Below are 18,975 nucleotides of genomic sequence, written 5' to 3'. Positions count from 1 at the left end.
TACTTGCTAGAGAAAACTGTCCGAAAATTGATTTATAACAAATCAACATGAAATACAACAAAATTCTCGTTTTTGCGAGACAGATAGAGGTGGGTAGAGAATCCTGTCTCTGTTTAAAACATTCATAGCATATCACGCATGCGCAGAATGTGAACTTCTTGTCTTCCATGTTGATTGTTCGCGACTCAATTTTCGGGCGGCTTCTTTTATACTTTCGATATATGAGCAACTTTTATTTACGTAATATTGCTGCGTTCACATATCTTTATTTACTCTAGTAAACAACAACGAAGACAGACATATGATCGCGGTGATATCACGGAACAAAAGCCGCTCCATCAATTCAAAATGCTTGTAAAAAATTATTTCACCAATCATACGTATATAATATTTATATTAGGTATCTGATATCACTTACATAAGTAATATATATTTCTTACATACCTATATGTATTACCTTAAAATTTTCTTTCTGGATTGAGATTATTATTGCAGCAATTATTCGTTTCTATTTATTGAATGCTACACAAATTATTATTTAACAAGTAATTTTTTCATATTTCGATATACATGTAGTTTTAATATAATTATAGTTATCCCTTAATATAAAAGTAGTTAGTTAATTTTATTTTGAAAATAACCAATGGTTTATTAACACACACTATGAATTTATTATATGGTAAAAAATTTTTTGCATATTATTAATTTTATACATATAGCTGAAGTTAGAACAATAAAATCTTAAATACGTAATAAAACATCTAATGAATACCTAATACATCTATAAAATATTTAATAAAACATTTAATGTTATAGATTTGATATAGAAATTCTAAAAAGTTATGTAACTTTAAAACAAAGAATACTTAAGAATACTTACTAAGAATAAATAATTATTACTACAAATGTATTGTTTAATGAAACGACGGAACTAACGATTCAATTTTATTTTTTCATTATACAAAAGATATAGATAAATATATTATGCTATATTACCGAGTAAAAATTTTGTTTACATTTACAAATATTACTTTGTAAAAAAGACTGAAACTGTACTAGATATATCTATTCGTCGTGGTATTAGAGTATGTAAGATACCTATCTCTGTACCAAGTTACACTTGCAATAGAGTCATCTCTCTATTTATTAGTCTGTGGATTTAATAAATACCGAAATGCATATGTATTGTGATTGATGATATTATCTTGTGATTTGAATAAAAATGAATAAATATGGAATATAACATCTTGATATTTTTTTTGTAATAAAGAAAATAACTTTTGGTAAAAATCATATCTTTTTTTTGTCAAATTTGTTATGGAATTAATTTGTGGTTACATAAAATTATATTTGTATAATAAAATTGATGTAAATGTATGTAACAAGTAATGTAATAATAATGATAGAACATTTTTAATACTCGAGTCTGGTTAGATTTTATACTTTAACAGAAATGAGTCAAACACAACTAAGACGACGCTATCTTTTTTACTTCTATGACTAAAGAAATTATCCGCCATTATCGTATATGGTGTATAATGTGCATCAATGGTTATAAGGAAGCAAAAATACATTTAAAAAATGTGAAAGCAATAAAAACGGATTTCGTTCTACATTCATTGTGTTACGTACATTATAAATGAAACGTGTATTATTATCAAAATGAATTGCATGACTTAACATCGAAGTGCTAAATGAAGCTGAGTAGTAGAATAGAAATGTATGTAGATATTTTATATTAATAAACGAAAGAATTAGAACTTATATAATTTCTTTTACATTGGTGAGTGAAAGCAAAATATCATATTAAATCATTTTTACATCTAATGAAAATAATTTATTGAATCTCACTATTTTACTAAAAGATGACACATATCTGTATTAAACTATAAAATTCTAGTAATGTTCTTTCAGTTATCGATTTTTGCTACTTTCCATTATAATTAATAATTTTGTATTATTTTTTTCAGTTGAAGATGTCAATAGAATATAGTAGGAGTGTTTTAAAAATGGTGGTTGCTCAAATTTGTCAAACGATTGGATGGCATTCAATCAATTCTACACCATTAGAATTTATGGTTGATCTTATGCAAGAATATATTTTACAAATTTCAAGACTTACTCATCAATATGCAGAAATCTGTAAGTATTTTTAAAATATTACAGAGATTTAATTGAAGTTTTAAACAATATCAAAATAGTTCTATTGGCTTTATAAATAATTACGCAGTATATAAAAGTTAAATCATAGTAGTTTCATTTTAAGTATAATATTAAATGTTTTTTCAGTGGGAAGAACGGAAGCAAATCTTGATGATTTAGGTTTAGCATTTCGACATATGAATATTGATATTCAAGAGTTAACAGAATATATAAAAAATGTAGATTCTGTCCCATGTCCTGTAACAGTACCAAAATTTCCAATTCAACGTGAAAATCATTTGAATTTTTTGAAACCTGGAAGCCGGGAAGTTGTAACAAGGCCCGTACATGTACATGAACATTTACCAGCCATGTTTCCTGATACTGAAGGTAAATTATTACTCACATATAAATACACATATAATGTTTTAAAGCTGAATATCAAAATATTTTATATTCATATTAATGTCATTGTTTAACCCCAGATAAAGCTCCTAATAAAGTATTTCTGAAATGCAGGATAACCTTTTAAAAACACAACAAGTTATTTCAACCACATGTATTGATTGTACCAAAGAAAGCATTTAAGTAAAGATAAAGCATTGAAATGAACATAAAGAAATTTATTTTGCTTATATATTGGGTTGTAACATAAGTAAGTTTGGTTAAAATCAATATTTTTCTTTATTTGATCAAAATTATTTATGTTATTTATTACTATTACTATTATTTATTATACTATTTACAACCCAATGTTTAAAATGTTTTGTTTCTTTAGATATGAAAATTGGAAAGAATTTCATCAAAACTGTCAAATTTTGCATAAATGTAGATTGTAATTCTTCGTACAATCTATCGTGATAAAATATATCTTATTTTGCTATTACAATGATGAATAACTTAAGCAATATAAGAAATATTTAGATTCTTCTATATATAATATGACAGACTTTTTTCTTATTACATAAAATTTTATTTTTATTTGAGATCATCATAATGTAATGGAAATATAAGGATAAAATATTATTTTAGTCTACATTGCTTTATTAGAAAAGTTAGTATATCTATAAACAATTATCTATGAAGTTATTGTTCATGTAAAAAGAGATTTTGTCAAATTTATATGTATATTAAGATATGCTTACACCTAACATGCAAACTATTGCTAATAAAAATATTGAATATTTAGTATCTCAATTTCTTGTAGAAAAATAAATATCAATTTAACTAATGATCTCAAATAATTTTAATAAACAGGAAATTATACAATTAGAGTGATATTTTATTATTTTACATATTGTTTACATTATTTTACAGAAGAATATATAGCAGAGAAAGCAGAAAATTTATTAAATGGAACATCCGACTTAACATTGAATAATGGTACATCAAGTAACAGTTCTATAAATGTATCTCCTCATAGGATGTCACCACAAGTAGTATTTAAGCGACCAGGAGATCCTGTCTCATTTGAAAGTCCTATAACAAAACGTGTAAAAGTACTGGAAGAAGGTAGACCGTTACGTGAAATTCATAGTGTCATGATGACTACTTCAGGTTTTTTATCGCCTGCCCGAGAAGGAAAACTACCTGAAGCAAGAACCCCACATCAAACTTGTTCAGATTCGCCACAACCTAGTTCTTATCCTATGGTACCTCCTGAACTAAAGTATGATAAAAAACCGAAGAAGATTGTAAAGAAAGGATTAGAAGATTGTAAACTTGATAAAGAAAATAAGAAAAAGAATCGTGCTAAGGAATTATTTAAACCAGATAAGATAGACGATAATAAAATTAAAAAGTTGGCTGGTATGAAAGAATTAGCTAAATTAAAACCTTTAAAGTCAGTAGGTGGGAAATTACAAAGTACTATGCCAAGCTCATCGAGCAGACCATCTACTCCTAAATTAGTATCACCTAAAACAGCTATTAGCCCAAAATTACAAAAAAGTACACAACCAAAGACAAAACCAGAAAAATTAGTCGACGTTACTGGTAGATCCCCACCATCTAATGAAAAAAAAGAAGACACTATTGATAAACTTCCATCAGAGCCAGATAAGCAAAAATTGAACATTTTTAAAAAGATTTCAAAACCACGAGAGGATAAAGAAAAAGACATATCAGAACAACATAAATACAAAGAACTTGATTCAAGAGAAAGTTCACCTGGTTTAATTATTGATGAAAATATTGATAAACAAGCATTGCGTAATGATAGTGATGTGAAACGAGAAGAAAAAAAGACTCCACATACGCCAGACGTTCACCTTCAACCAGATGGAGGAGAATTAATTGGTTTACAAAGTCCAGGATCAGATGTTTACATGTTTGATGATATGTCACCACCAGGAACTCCCAGTACACCAAGAACTCCGGAATTGAACATGCCCACAACACCTACAGATCATAAAAAGAAGAGAAAAGAAAAGATTAATAAAAAAAAGGAATTAAAATCAAGAAGCCCAAAACATTGCGTTAGTCCAAAAAAGGTAGGTTGACTTTTATTTAGAAATAGCATTACATGATATTAACACAAGTGCACGCGTGCGTGTACGTGTATGCGAGCACTATTAATTGCTTGAAGAAGACGCCGAAAGACATCGCCGATATGCGATTACCGTTTTTCAGACAAAGATTATCAACGATGCGCCAGAACAGGATATACTAGATCGACCGAAAACACCACAGGCACCTGAACCTCAGATTTCCAAAGAACCAAGTTTTCCACCGACACTTCCATTTCCTTTTTTCCCAACATTTCCTCCAGCACCTGGTTTAATACCTCATCCAATGTTTCCTAGATTTCCCTTACCTATAGGAAGAGGTAGTAGTGGCGTTCATCCAGCAATGTCAAATTTACCATTACCACCTCGCTTTTTAAATTTACCACCAAAATCTGAAGATTTTTCCACTTTACAAAGAACCAAATCTCTCGATCGGGAAAAGCTTCCTTCAACACCTTCCTCTACTGAAGCAACGCCTTCAATGACAAAACACGAAAAAACGGAGAGAGAAAAAGGAGATAAATCAAAGGCGGTTAAACAGGACAAAGAGATACCTCCACCAGTTCCTACGAGTACCGTTGCACCGCCTTTATCATCTGCACTTGCAGCACCAAATATGTACCCTAAACCAGTACCTATTGTGCCGTTATTATCTTCAAAAAGTCCCAAAATTGAAAAACAGGATAAAAATGATAAGGTAATTTTTTATTTTACTAGTTACTTAAATTTTTTCAGCTTCAACATTTATCGCAATGTTGACATATAAAAGTCAATGTGTTTACTATTTATACATTTGTAATATATAAATATTCATATAAATGACATTTGGAAAATTAGGTGGTTGATTTTTTAATCATTTTGATTTCAAATTTGATAAATCGCGGGGGTTTTTAATGCATTAGCTCAAAAATTGACATGGAAAAAAGATGTTAACAAGATATTTTCCAACCAGTTTAACTCCTAGTGGAATAAATCAAATCTAACACATATTTGACCCTTTGCACTCGGCTGTCCCCGTTTGAAGGAACATCGTAAGTTTAACAAGTTCAGATGTCTGCTCTAAGAGGACACAAAGAGATTATAGGTGATTTATATAGCACTACATTACACAAACTCCAAATTTTCTAAAAATATGTGTTTTTTTTAAAATTCAGTCTTTACATTGTACTAGAAAACAAGTAAAGAAATAAAAGATATGCCTAGATACGCAGATTACAGAGAGCTAAAACAAGAATAATTCAAATTTATCAAACAGTTTTCAGTACGTTATACCGTTTTTAGTTACATGAATCACATATCTGTATGTATAATTATGAGTTATATTAAAATCATTGATTCAACCAAAAAAGGGAAAGAACAAAGTATAAGTTATTTTATAACACATTTATTTATTAAACATAAATTATTATCAAAACTTAATAATTAAGGAGATATTGTTTATAAAAGTTGTAATTTTTACTAATTTTGATGTATTTGTATTGTATACAATTCCATCTCCTATTTTACTAATTTTATGGATAATTCTTTTTTATTTTATTCAGAAGAGTTTAAAGCTACTAAGTAATTTTTATATCATATTGTTATATTTATAAATGAATTTACAGAATGAAGATATAAACTTGCTTATTTTATTTGAGTTAAAAGTTTTTAATACTTTATTGAGATGTTAATTTCCAAATTAACTTTATGCATAAAATATGTATGCTGTAAAAAGATGTCAAAGAATATAGTAATTTCTCTAGACTAAAGATAAAGGAAGAGAATTGCAAGATTTATTTGAAATTTTCGAATGAAAAAAATAAGTTCTTATAGCGGTAAAACTAAATTATATTTAGAATCAAATTCTCCGAATACAATAAAGAACAATCTGATATGTGCGATTAAGATTGAAAGGAAAGACTTTCAAAATAACTTCTAATTATTGAATAGTCGAACTTTCGATTAAAAAAACAAATACATAAGTTAAAATAAACGATACTCGGTCATTTGAGGTCGAATGAACATTTTTAAAATTACTCAAATATAATATGATCAGGTATGAATTCATTTTAATTGATGGAATTTCACCAATTATACACTTTATTGTATAATTTCTATTAAAAATAATTCGAATAGAAATAAGATCTAATGTTCGATTTAATGTTTGAAATGATAATTTTGTTTTTTTTGTTTCAAACGGTTAAATTCAGGAAATTCCAAAAATCAAAATTTAGTACAAAGTTTTGAATATCGATTTAACAGACTTATTTAGATAATCAAAATGTAAGATTTCGAGTATATGTTTATGTGTACATATTATAATCATAATATAATCAAAATCAAAATTTTATTGGAAATAAACTGATAATGTGAAATATTAAAACTTAAAATAACATTTTCCCCAAATAATTTATAAAAATGTATATGTATATCAACTTTATTATTAAATAATTATTACATATAAATTTTATTTTCAGAAATCAAAGGAACATAAGAAAGAAAAAAAAGATAAATTAAAGAAGAAAAAAGATAAGAAAGAAAAGCACAAAGAGAAAGGGGAGAAAATAAAAGAAAAAAAGGATAAAATGGATAAAAAGGAAAAGGTGGATAAAATTAAAGAAAAGAAAGAAAAGAAAGATAAGCGAAAAGAGAAAGAGGTAGAAGAGTCACTTTTTATAAATATTTCTACTGCCTTTTTTTTCTACTATTTTTTGTGAGATTATTTGAAGTTAAGAGACTAATGTTTTAATTTCTTTTTATTATAGAAAGAAGATAAAAGTTCAGAAGCTGTACCAAAAATAACACTAAAATTAGGTACAGCTTCTCCAAGACCTCCAACGCCTGATGCTGCTCCAATGAAGAAAATGTAAGTTCACAGATAATTTTAATCTTCTTCTTTTAGTTTTAATAAGTTACTACTTTTTTTGTGATGATTTCAATTCATGTGTTTTGTTTTCTTATTGTGCTATTATAAGGATTTCCGTTACGTTTGTTTTCTTGTTGTATGAAGAATCGTATTATGCGTTAATGTTGAATACACGCATTGTATTTAATAACGCATACACTATTATTAGGGAAATGTGTTATAGAACTATAAAGACATTGCTGAAGAAGCCCGAGGATGAGACGAAACGAGAACCAAGTCCCGAGTTGGCGAAAATATCAGCATTAGTAACGCGACCACCAAAACAAAAGTCGGCAAGTAAGAAAACAGAGGAGGGAACGTTAGATGGAAGCCCTGCTCTTCCTACAGATACTTTCTCTGCCAATCTTACTAGTGTGCCACTCGCAACAGTTCCTCGAGCAAAGAAATCTCTCTTCAAAGCCTTACCTCAAAGAGAGACTCCTCCATCTCAATTTGATCCTGCTCCTAAGCTCCCACCTCCTCTGACGCAACAACAACCACCACCGTATTATTTTGTAAGTACGTTTTTATATGATAATCATATACTTCAAATATATAAAAATGTTATATTTTTAAGTATAACATTTAATTAGGTTTTCAAATATTTCAGAATATTTCAAATATGTTAAGAATCAGATACCTTTTTATAAAATTACAATTAAATCATAATAGGGCTGTCATAACTTACACATTCAAAAGAAATAATATTATGATCATTTTTAATCATTATTTTCTTGAATTTTTATGATCGATTTTAACATATCTTTTCTCGTTTATAGTTGAAATAGTTGAGATATAAGTCGTGTTTTCCTTCTTTTTATTAATATAAATTTATTAAATGTGTCAATAAAAATAGTTATATTTTTTATTAAATTCATTGCTTCTTATATACATACAAATTAATCCTTTGCGGACGGCACGGTTCGAAGTCAAACGTACCGTGGGGCCGAGCTGCTGCCGCGATAGTCATTTAAAATTGCCAGTGCTCATTTCTGCTTAGACGCGCTTTTCGTTCATAGATGTCAAATTCTAGACATATGTACATACACAAATTCTCCACAGGATAAATAAAATGACACACATATGAGTCTTTTAGTTCTATCAATTGTTTTCGCCGAACGCGTTAACGTGGGACATATATATGAGTCGTTCGGCTCTATCAGTTGTTTTTGTCAAACGCTTACATGAGTTACTCGTCCAAATTGATGGTTTACGCAGAACGCATATATGCAGCGGTAGTCCGCAAGGGGTTAAGATATTTGTTATGGCATATATTAAAATATAAAATATATGTGTAACATCAGGATGTAGCATACTATAAAATAGTATATGTACATACACAGGGAAACGATTTGAATTAATGATAAACAATGGCACAGATGAGAAAAAAATTTTATTTTATAATAAATCTCGTATAGTAAGCTGAGATGACAGCCCTCCTTCATTAAATTGATTATTTATTAATTATAATCATTCATAGTTTTGTTTAGATTAATATTGCTATAATATTTAAACATTCTTGCGTTTTTATACATACTTCAAATAAGAATATATCAGATAATTTATTTAAATTTCAATCAAACATTTCATGTAGATATAAAATGTCTCAATCATTTTTTACGTATATAGCTGATTATTTTTTATGCAAAGATTAACTCAATTCATTGATACCATTTTCACTCCATCCAACAACCCTGCTTCCCAATATTTCATTTTTTACTTTCTATGCATTCATGACTTGCGGTGACGGTATAATTTTCATTTGGCCTGCTTTGTTGTATAGATTCATTTGTCTCTAAAGTGTGTATGTAGAACAACTTTATAGCCTACATTAGAATTGTTACGTATTTCGTGTTGTGATTACCAATATACTTGATTATTTCAAATTTTAGCACTTCTATCACATTCAATTAGGTGGAATCTTTTGTATTGAAAGAAGTCTCAGAACTTAATTCCATTAGATATTTTGAGAATATCTATTTTCATTTTTTCAGTGATAAAATATTTTAATAATAAGTATTACTAAATAGCCACAAATTTTATAAATGACGAATTTAAAGAAAACTAAGTTCTAAGACCTTTCTGATCTTACACTGCTATTGAAATGGATTTTTAAACTTTCTTTTTTTTTTCTTTTAGTATTTTCTTCTGCAATGCAAATGCACATATGGTATATTTCATGTAGCTTAAATAGATTGATCTTGATGGAGAAAGGAATATTCTTGTATAACTTCATAAAGATGGATTCAAAAGTTTCTATCTAACAACATGGTAAAATTAAATTTTTAAAAAATATGTGTTAGATTGTTCTAAATGGAATATTCAATTTTGTTTCAAATGCAATAATCTATAGATTAGGTTTGAACATTCTATTAAACTTTATTTACAATTAAGAGTTTGAGAAATTATTTTAACAAATATTGGGTGATATATTAGGGAAAATAAAATATAAAATATATTGCAAATGTATTTTTTTAGGATAGTACAGATTCTAAAAGCTTTTTTGAGTAAGTGTATTAATATTTTCTATAAACTATCAAAAAATAAGTGCATGGCATTTTTATTGATACAAGTAATTTTATTGAACAATTATATCATATTAATAATAAGCATATAGATATCTGTCTTTTAACTTCTTTCAAAAAAGTTTTTTGCTAGAAGTAATTTGTAAATAACGTAAAAATTTTAATTGATAAAATGTTATTACTTTTTATGAATATTTTATAAATAAGCACGTAGTTTATTTTTATAAAAAGTAAATTTGAATAAAATATTAGTTATTTTATATTTAGTAAAACATAATTGTTTAAAAGCTTTATACAATATTTTCCATAAGAGGTTGATTTATTATGTTTTATTAAATTTATATGTTATTACATGTTATCAAATATAGTAATTTCAGACCTTATGTGTAACATTCAAAAAGTATAATATAGAAAGTTTTTCAACCTTCCTTCTTAATCTTTTAAGATGGAAGATTTAATATATTTACAAATATATATTTCCAGTAATCTTTTTGCTCAGCATTTTCTATAAGAAAAAGAAAACATTAAACATAGTATTCTAGGTTTTTTTAAGGTGAGTGTCTAGGAGTATTCTATATATGACCAGTAATAATAAAATACATTATGCTTTACTTTTTAAATTTTAATATCTTATTTATATACATAATGTACAGGGATAATTTTAAGATATTGATTACTGAAGAAAGTTAACATAGGCGCTTATGAATTTTTTTGAAATTTTTTATAAATTTATATACATGGCATTAAAAATATAATCAATTTAAGAAAAAAGATTATTATAAAATACTAAATCAATATACACACACACACACACACGCGCGCGCGCGCGCATATTGTGATATATATATATACATATATATTATGTAATATATATAATATGTTATATATTATATATAACTAAACATTTTTAATTCAGTAATTCTTTTGCTCTTTCAATATAAAGTAGATATTTTATATTGCATTTGAAAGAATTGATATTAGATACAATTGGTCAAATTTATTCTTTTTTTCTTTTTTTTTTTGTTTTCTTTAAATAATTACAGGCAAAAGAGAAAAAAATACTTTTAATTTAATTTTTTGGTAGTTCATATCTATGTATGCATTATACTATAATATGTGTTATCCTAAAATACACTGAATTAACAGAAATATTATAATATAATTCAGTTACAGTTTTTATATGACATGCAATGTTAAAACATCTAAAGATGTAAAAGTAGTATTATACTTCCTTGCATAAAAGTCGATAAAATAAATGATATGGAGACAATACACTTGATGCAATATATGTGAATAAAATGAGTAAATAATTGACAATACTATATTAATCTCCTATTTTTAAAGAAATACAGGGGCCAGTATATTATAAACGAATTTATTATTTGCACAAAAGTAAAATATAATTTAAAGTTACAAAAAGCGCAGTATTTAATATATTTACTGTTATTTTTTATTCTTATTTATTCCTTTTCTTTCATTAGAGAAACAATAATGTATATCTTAACTATATATAACTCTATAATTTAAAAAAAATAGATTATATACTCATGATTTTAATTTAATTTGCTAAAATTTTAAAAAATATATAAATACCTTTTTATGAATAAATTGAATTGAAGCATTTACTTAAAGATAACAATCTTTAAATAGATAATAAAAAGTTTCTATTATAAGAAATTTAATTTTAGAAGAGGAAAAGTACACTAATGAACAATATACTTCATAGTTTTTTAAAACTGAATGAATAACTATTATAATACAGAAAGGGGGAAATATGAAATAGTTTACGAAATAGCAAAGGATTGGTTGATTGCATGCAACTTGCATGTCGTTATTAAGCATAGCATGCAGAACAGTTAGGAATATAACGAACGGTTTTAACGGCACAGAGACGAAAGCAGATGCAGCTCTTAAAAAGGATGATGCTAAGGAAGACAAAGAAAATGGCAGGATTGCGCTGCCCCCAACACCAACCACTACTGTGGTGAGTACATTCCCATTCTAAACAAAAGTCATTAGATACTCCTTGTAAAGTATCATCTATTTTCTATCTGTGTCAATTTTATCGAAATATGGGTTTGTGCGTTGTCTTTAGCTTCTGCTTGAATCTATCATGGTTATGATGTTAGAAAAGTTTTCAACTTTTAATGTGAAAACATTTACTGTTCTTAAATTCCTATTATAAAATTTCTTGAAACTGCCTTTAATAACAATTACAATTTATGTAACTATATACATAGATAAGTGAACATAAAAAGAATATATATTTATAATATAAAAAACTTCGTATATATTTTATAACAATAATATATGTGATTTAAACATATTAATATATATATAATTCATAATTTTATTTATATACACATATTTAATTTATAATTTTCATGTTTAAATATAATGACAATTGAGTGTAAAAAAAAGCATTTGAATTAAATTTAAAAACTTGATAAATAAAGCTTTAACTGGATAAATGAAAGTTTATTAAAAATTATTTTATGTAAAATTATTTTATATTGAAAATAGAATGATTTTTCTCTTACATTACAGATTATATGTGCTAATCAAACTTATATAATAATAAGATATTGTTTTTTTTCTTTTCTCATTCTCTCTCTATATCTATCTATTTATTTATATATTTATCTGTGCCTCTATAAAAGAAAGCTTTTTAATATTTATAAACAAATAAATATTACAGCTGATATTAATATATATGGATATTTATACATTTAGATAACTTTACGTAAAACTATATGAAGGAAGATAGAAATATATAACTATCACAAATTAAATTATATAAAACAATAATACACACAGGATTTCTATTTGTATGGAAACCAGTATACACAGTAACTTTACTGATTAAAATTATCAGTTTAGAATATTTTAAATGAGTCTTCATTATCTTTTACTTAGATTAATTTATCTAATAAGAGTCTGATGCAACCAATATATTAATAACATATAATAAACATGAAAATATTATTTTTATGTATAATTATATTATATGCTAATAAGGTTAAATAATTATAACATACAACATATATCTTGATGTTTATACATTGCATCGTCTTATACAAGATGAGTTATCTAACATAAAAATCTAAAATTTCTCCTATATTTTTAGTGTTAGAAAGAAAATGTTTCAGATAGAAGAGTTTGTTATGAAAAAACAAATATTATCATAAAAAATCATAATGTCGATGGTTGGGTCATTTAGAGAATAATAGAGTTTGGGTTATTAGAGAATAATTCTTAAAAAATACAACCTAAAGTAGAAACAGTGTGTGTAGATATTAAGAAATTTTTCATATTAATAACTGAAATATCATCGAAAATCATATTTAGCTCATACAATTTTCTGGTGTTCTATGTTTAATATTTATTCATCTATTTCAACAAGTCCAATTTTTAAGATATGAAAACTATCTTAGAAGAAACATACATTAAGTTTCTACATTATAGATTATCTTTCATAAAAATTAAAAATTATATATGAATGAATTTTTCTTTCTATCAACTTCAATGTTGTAGAAACAAAAATATATCATTTAAAACATTGTTAATGGCTTTAAAATCTTAAAAAGCATAGCTTTAAAAAAAAATTTCTATCATAATATTTAGCCTTCTGTAACAAATATTCCCTTACTTAAATATTTTCATATCATTAAAGACAATAGAGAAATTTTTGGTCCTAAAGTTAGGTGATTCACTTTGTATGTGCATTGTTCATATTTGACTTCTTATTTATTGTCTATTATAGGTACTACCTTTTAATATAGAAACAAAAAATTATTATTAAATAGATTAGATTCAAATAAGGGTAGACATGCAAATATTGTATCTGACAATAAGCATTTTGAATATAATTAAACTTTCAGTACTAAATATAATAAATATCTAATTCTAATAAAATATATACACCTGAAATATTAAATAATTTTTTTCTAAATTAATGAAAACTTGGTTCCTGGATAATTGAAATATAAATTCCAAATGAGCATTTATTATAAAATATATTTGTGGGCCAAGTGAAAATTTGTTTAATTACCGCAGACCAGCACCTTAACTTTTGTGTAAATGTGTTATTCCTTCCCTACTTATATTCATGTACATTACATGCATACATTATTCATAATTCATCATAATTCATCAGCATACATTATTCTTTTAAATCATAAGTTGCATTTAATGATAGATATAAATATATGTATGTGGTATAGTAATTACATAAATTCTGTATTATTTTCAAGGTATTGGTTTTGTTATGAAAAATTTTAATTAATTTTTGTAACAGATATTTCATTAGTTTATAAATGTTAATAATCATAATTATGTATCTGTTTTAATTCAGAAATATTTCATTTTCATTCAACTTTGATTTATATCTCAGCTTACTAAAGATATTATGTATTTACATATATAACATTATAAAATTATATATAAATGCGTATATATGTATACATACATAACATCAATATTGTTATTCAGATTATAATAAGTATTATATACAATTGTTATATTATATTTTTTATTTTATATATATATATATATATAAATTATATAAAAAGTGTTCATTAATTTTGAACTATAACAATTTTATCACCTACTGAGTACCTTTAGTCATATATTTTTTATCAGTTCTTCAATTTTCTAATTACAGTATAAACAATAAGATACAATCCTTAAATATGTTGAGAGTTTAATGTACATTACATATCTTGTTAGTAGCATATTGTTAACATGTTAACAAAATACAAAAGATGGGTTGGTTTATCCAAACATATCATAAAAGAGAAGTATGTTGTATTTTTATCGTCATATGAGTTTTTCAGGATCAAGGTGGTCATAAAGTTTGGTTCTGTCCTGCATGTGGCAACCAAGATGATGGATCACCTATGGTTGGTTGTGATGATTGTGATGCATGGTATCATTGGTAAGTAAATGTTGATAAAACAATAATTATTTGGAGCTATACCATAAATTTTTAAGAAAGGCTGTTTTCTAATATAATTGAACATATCTTTACCTTTCTTTTTACAAATTGACTAAAACACTTAAAAATATAAACAATTCTAGTATTATGTATCTTTTAACACTTACAAATACAAAAAACCATAGCAGATCACTTTTTTAGAGAACATATTAAAAATAGAAAAATTACATATCTACTAGAAATAAAAAATTTTAATCATTAAATTATTTTCTTAACTACAACTTAAATATGAGTTTTTAATATCACTATATTTACACTATATTATTTTAACTTCTTTTTTTATTATTTTTTTTACCCTTTATTTCTCCAATAAATTCCGCTTTTTTCCTCACGTTCTATCTTGTTAATACTTTGTTATTTTCTTTCTTTATCCTTTGCTTTTTAGAAAACATAACAAAGTACAATTACCTTTACAATATGACTATGATGAAATGACATAATTAAAACTTAAGAATTTTTTTTTGCCTCGAGATTTAGTTGATTTATGTTTTCTGTGTGTGTGCTTAACTTACATATTCTCAATCATATAGGGTGTGTGTTGGTATGCAAGTACCACCAGCTGACAATGAGGATTGGTACTGTCGCACCTGTATAGCCAAAAAACAAGAACTTCATCATGATAAAAAGAAGAAAAAGAGGAAGAAAAAAGTGAAAGTTGCTGCCTAGTACAAGCTACCCGGGTCTTGTATAAGATCCGGTATAGGGATTCAAACTACTACCAAAGTTAAAAAAGACAGCAAGCTTGGTGTAAAGAGTATAAAAAGCAAAAAATTATCAAAAGCAGAAGTGAAGTTACAAATGAAATCATTAAAAGAAAAATCTCTACCGATCAAGGGAAAGTCTGGGAAGACTATTATGAAGGTTAAGACTGTAAAGAAACAGAGCAAAAAGATGAAAGATAGTGCAATCCAGTTGACTTAAAAAATGTTATCTTTTGTGATCATTAATATGAATTTATGGTTTAATCTTAACACGTTGATAGCTAATTGAAAAAGTGACAAGATCATATAATATTAATTTTTTGCGACAATTATATTCTTTTTATGATAAAAAAAATATGCAATATTTATATTACACTAGTAGAATATACAATGTAATACATATACAACTACTATTAATTTGATACAATTTCAAAATGATACAAATTATAGAATAATAATTCAATTTTTGAACAAGTTTAAACTTCTAGTAAAATAAATTTTCATTCAGTTTATTTCTGAACCTATTTGTTGAATTCTAAAATAATTAATAAGTGGTATTTTCAATACGTTTCATATAAACAATTGAAATTATGTTAGATATATTTTCTTGCGATCAATATGTTCAAGTTTGTTCAGATTTCTTTCGACCTTTTTATTTTAGGAAAAGATACAAAATTTAGATATTATTACAAATATTTATTATAATTCATTTATATCTATATTAATTCAATTAATTATTTAAAAAAAATAACTGAACTTAATAAATGTCTAAGCAAAATATGTTACAGATGGACTTCATTTTACATTTCCTTTTTCTTCATATATTAAATTATTAAATAATTTTTAGCAAAAATATTCTTAAAGATATCTTTGATCTTATATAGTTTGATATTGATTATGGTTTTCATAGTAGTCCATCTGTTATTTAGATAATTAGATAAATGACGTTTCGACTTTTTGAATTTCGTATATTTTTATGCATAATATACAAAATTGTTATGTACAGAATGAGTTAATTAAATCATATTATATCAATAAGATGCTTAATTTTCTATTATAGCTCTTTACAGGGATTATTTGTATATTTATATCATGTTTACAAATTTCCTGAAAATTTAGAAAAAAGAATATGTTTCTTCTCAAGCACTAAAATTATAAACTTAATAGCATGAAAAATTAATATGAAAACAGTAAAAATACAAATAACATATTACAAAAATACAAATAATAGATAATATATTTTATGTATAGCAATCAACGTGTTAAAACTGATAATGTAACATTTAAAAATCAGTCACGAAGATTCTATTTTCTTTTATTAAAGCAGGAAGGTCTGCATAATATATTGTGTACATTTTTTCATCTATACATATTTACTGAATTCAGATCATCCTATAACTATGAACTACAATAATTGTAATTGTAAAAGAATTTGCTAATTGTTTTGCACTTATAATATTAACCCTTACAACTCTGACTATTTTTATAACTTGTCTTTTGCTTTGTAAATAAGAAATTTTATGTGTTTATTGTTTCTAAATAATTGTGCAACTTATGATGCATGGTGTACAATGTAAAATATATTTTTTATAGAAATAAATGGCATTGCTTACCACATTGATACCTACATGGATAGATTTACTCATTTTATAGACTGATAAAAATCACTAAAGCGAGTAAATCTATCTGTTCAGTTGACAATAAAAATATTGATAAATATATATGTATCATATAATTTAATTTCTATCACCTATAACGATTATTTGCATTAGAATTTAATTATACATAAAGATGGTATTACAAAATATAATTGCATGGTTGGGTCTCAATGTGATAAGAACAAAAACTTAGTCAAATAAAATATTACGATTTAAGTATTATATTCATTATTTATTGTTCCAAATGTATATGACTAAGTTAAATTCTATCTCATTGCTATCTAATTCTCTTTTTATTCAAATATTAAATGATAAATTCAGAAGTTTTTATAGGTGAGTAACAGAAAACTTTAGAAGTTGTTAGGGTTAATTTTAATATCATATGAAAAAAAATATAAAAAATAATATATTGAACATTGTTATTCATAATTCAAATATATTTTTTCTTTTGTTATTAGATTGAACATTATAGATATGATAGAAATGGACTTATGAAGTCAAGATTAGAATCAATTACAAAAAATAATTACATAATATATTGTACTTTATAGTTTTATATTAATATTTAATTAAGAAACGAGTAATGATGTAATAATAATAATAATGTATTTGTAATACAATGAACAGATTTCTAAGTAAGTAAACTGTAATTAAGAAAAACAAAATTGTACTGTATTAAAACATTTTTTAATGTTACAAAAAATTAAAATTCATCTTGCAAAAAATCAATGTATATAAATTTTTGTACATGATAATTATATAATTCATGCAAATCATTTTTACTGTATTATAGAAGCAATGCTTATCAAAAATTGAATAAAGTATGTTATATACTTAAAAGTCTATAGAATGAATATTAACCAAGATTTAAATTTGATAGTCCTCTATATTAATCTTGTTACTGTAAACAAGTAGATATGAACAGTAGATACAAAGTTGAAAAATTACCAAATTAGTTTTGATTTATTCATAATTAGTTTACTTGTATTAAAATCCTCTGTGTTATACATACATATATAATTTTTGCAATCTTACAAATGTTCTATATCTTTTTATATATATATGTTTTACTATTAAGCTGTTTGTTATCTTTTATATACATTATAAAATGAAATTATGTTTACATTTAAAATTATGTTTCTTAACGTTACGGATTGAATATTTTTTTGTTAAAATAATTAAATCTAAATAGAGTAACTTATATAAATTTTAGTTTAATTAAAAACAATTAGTAATTGCTATATCCTTAATTAGATTAACCATGCAACCATATACAAAGATAAAGAGAATATCATTAGATATTGATAATTAATTATATTTTTAGCAGCTATATTGCTATTTATGATTATATTAAATCAATATTTACTAACTTATAAAACTAGAGAGGATATATAAAACATATCAGCATCGCCATCGAACATGTAATTCTAAGGATAGCTGTCGATTAACAGGAAAATGGTGACTTACCTAAATACATACTTACCAGATGTACTTATTACTAGTGGCAACTAGTCTAATTTTAAATTTTAGTCTGAAGTAGAAATGGCAAGATATGTACACAT

The 18,975-nt window shown here is 25.2% G+C and overlaps 1 protein-coding gene across 9 annotated transcripts; it reads left to right on the top strand.

Moving 5' to 3' along the window:
- Positions 1 to 73: 73 nt before the first annotated feature.
- On the top strand, positions 74 to 16,394 carry Taf3 (TBP-associated factor 3). 9 transcript variants are annotated; one of them, XM_069110933.1, is made up of 11 exons: positions 74 to 89; positions 1,971 to 2,142; positions 2,290 to 2,532; positions 3,460 to 4,634; positions 4,774 to 5,346; positions 7,106 to 7,285; positions 7,394 to 7,494; positions 7,703 to 8,048; positions 11,948 to 12,042; positions 14,894 to 14,994; positions 15,585 to 16,393. In XM_069110933.1, exons 2-11 carry the CDS (start codon positions 1,977 to 1,979, stop codon positions 15,647 to 15,649), a joined length of 3,045 nt encoding a protein of 1,014 aa, XP_068967034.1. In that variant the 5' UTR covers positions 74 to 89; positions 1,971 to 1,976; the 3' UTR covers positions 15,650 to 16,393. The 9 variants fall into 9 exon arrangements, 8 of the variants coding, with proteins under 8 accessions (XP_068967034.1, XP_068967027.1, XP_068967033.1 ...); XR_011172795.1 differs by lacking the exon at positions 74 to 89 and adding an exon at positions 1,108 to 1,374 and having other exon boundaries at positions 14,886 to 14,994; positions 15,585 to 15,724; XM_069110926.1 differs by lacking the exon at positions 74 to 89 and adding an exon at positions 1,108 to 1,374 and having other exon boundaries at positions 15,585 to 16,394.
- The last annotated feature ends 2,581 nt before the right edge of the window (positions 16,395 to 18,975 follow it).

The sequence above is a fragment of the Bombus flavifrons genome, chromosome 4 (assembly GCF_040668555.2).
Source record: "Bombus flavifrons isolate JBK064 chromosome 4, iyBomFlav1_principal, whole genome shotgun sequence".
Taxonomy (NCBI): domain Eukaryota; kingdom Metazoa; phylum Arthropoda; class Insecta; order Hymenoptera; family Apidae; genus Bombus; species Bombus flavifrons.
The sequence above is the reverse complement of the archived record's forward strand: the minus strand, read 5'-3'. Positions and strand labels throughout refer to the sequence as shown.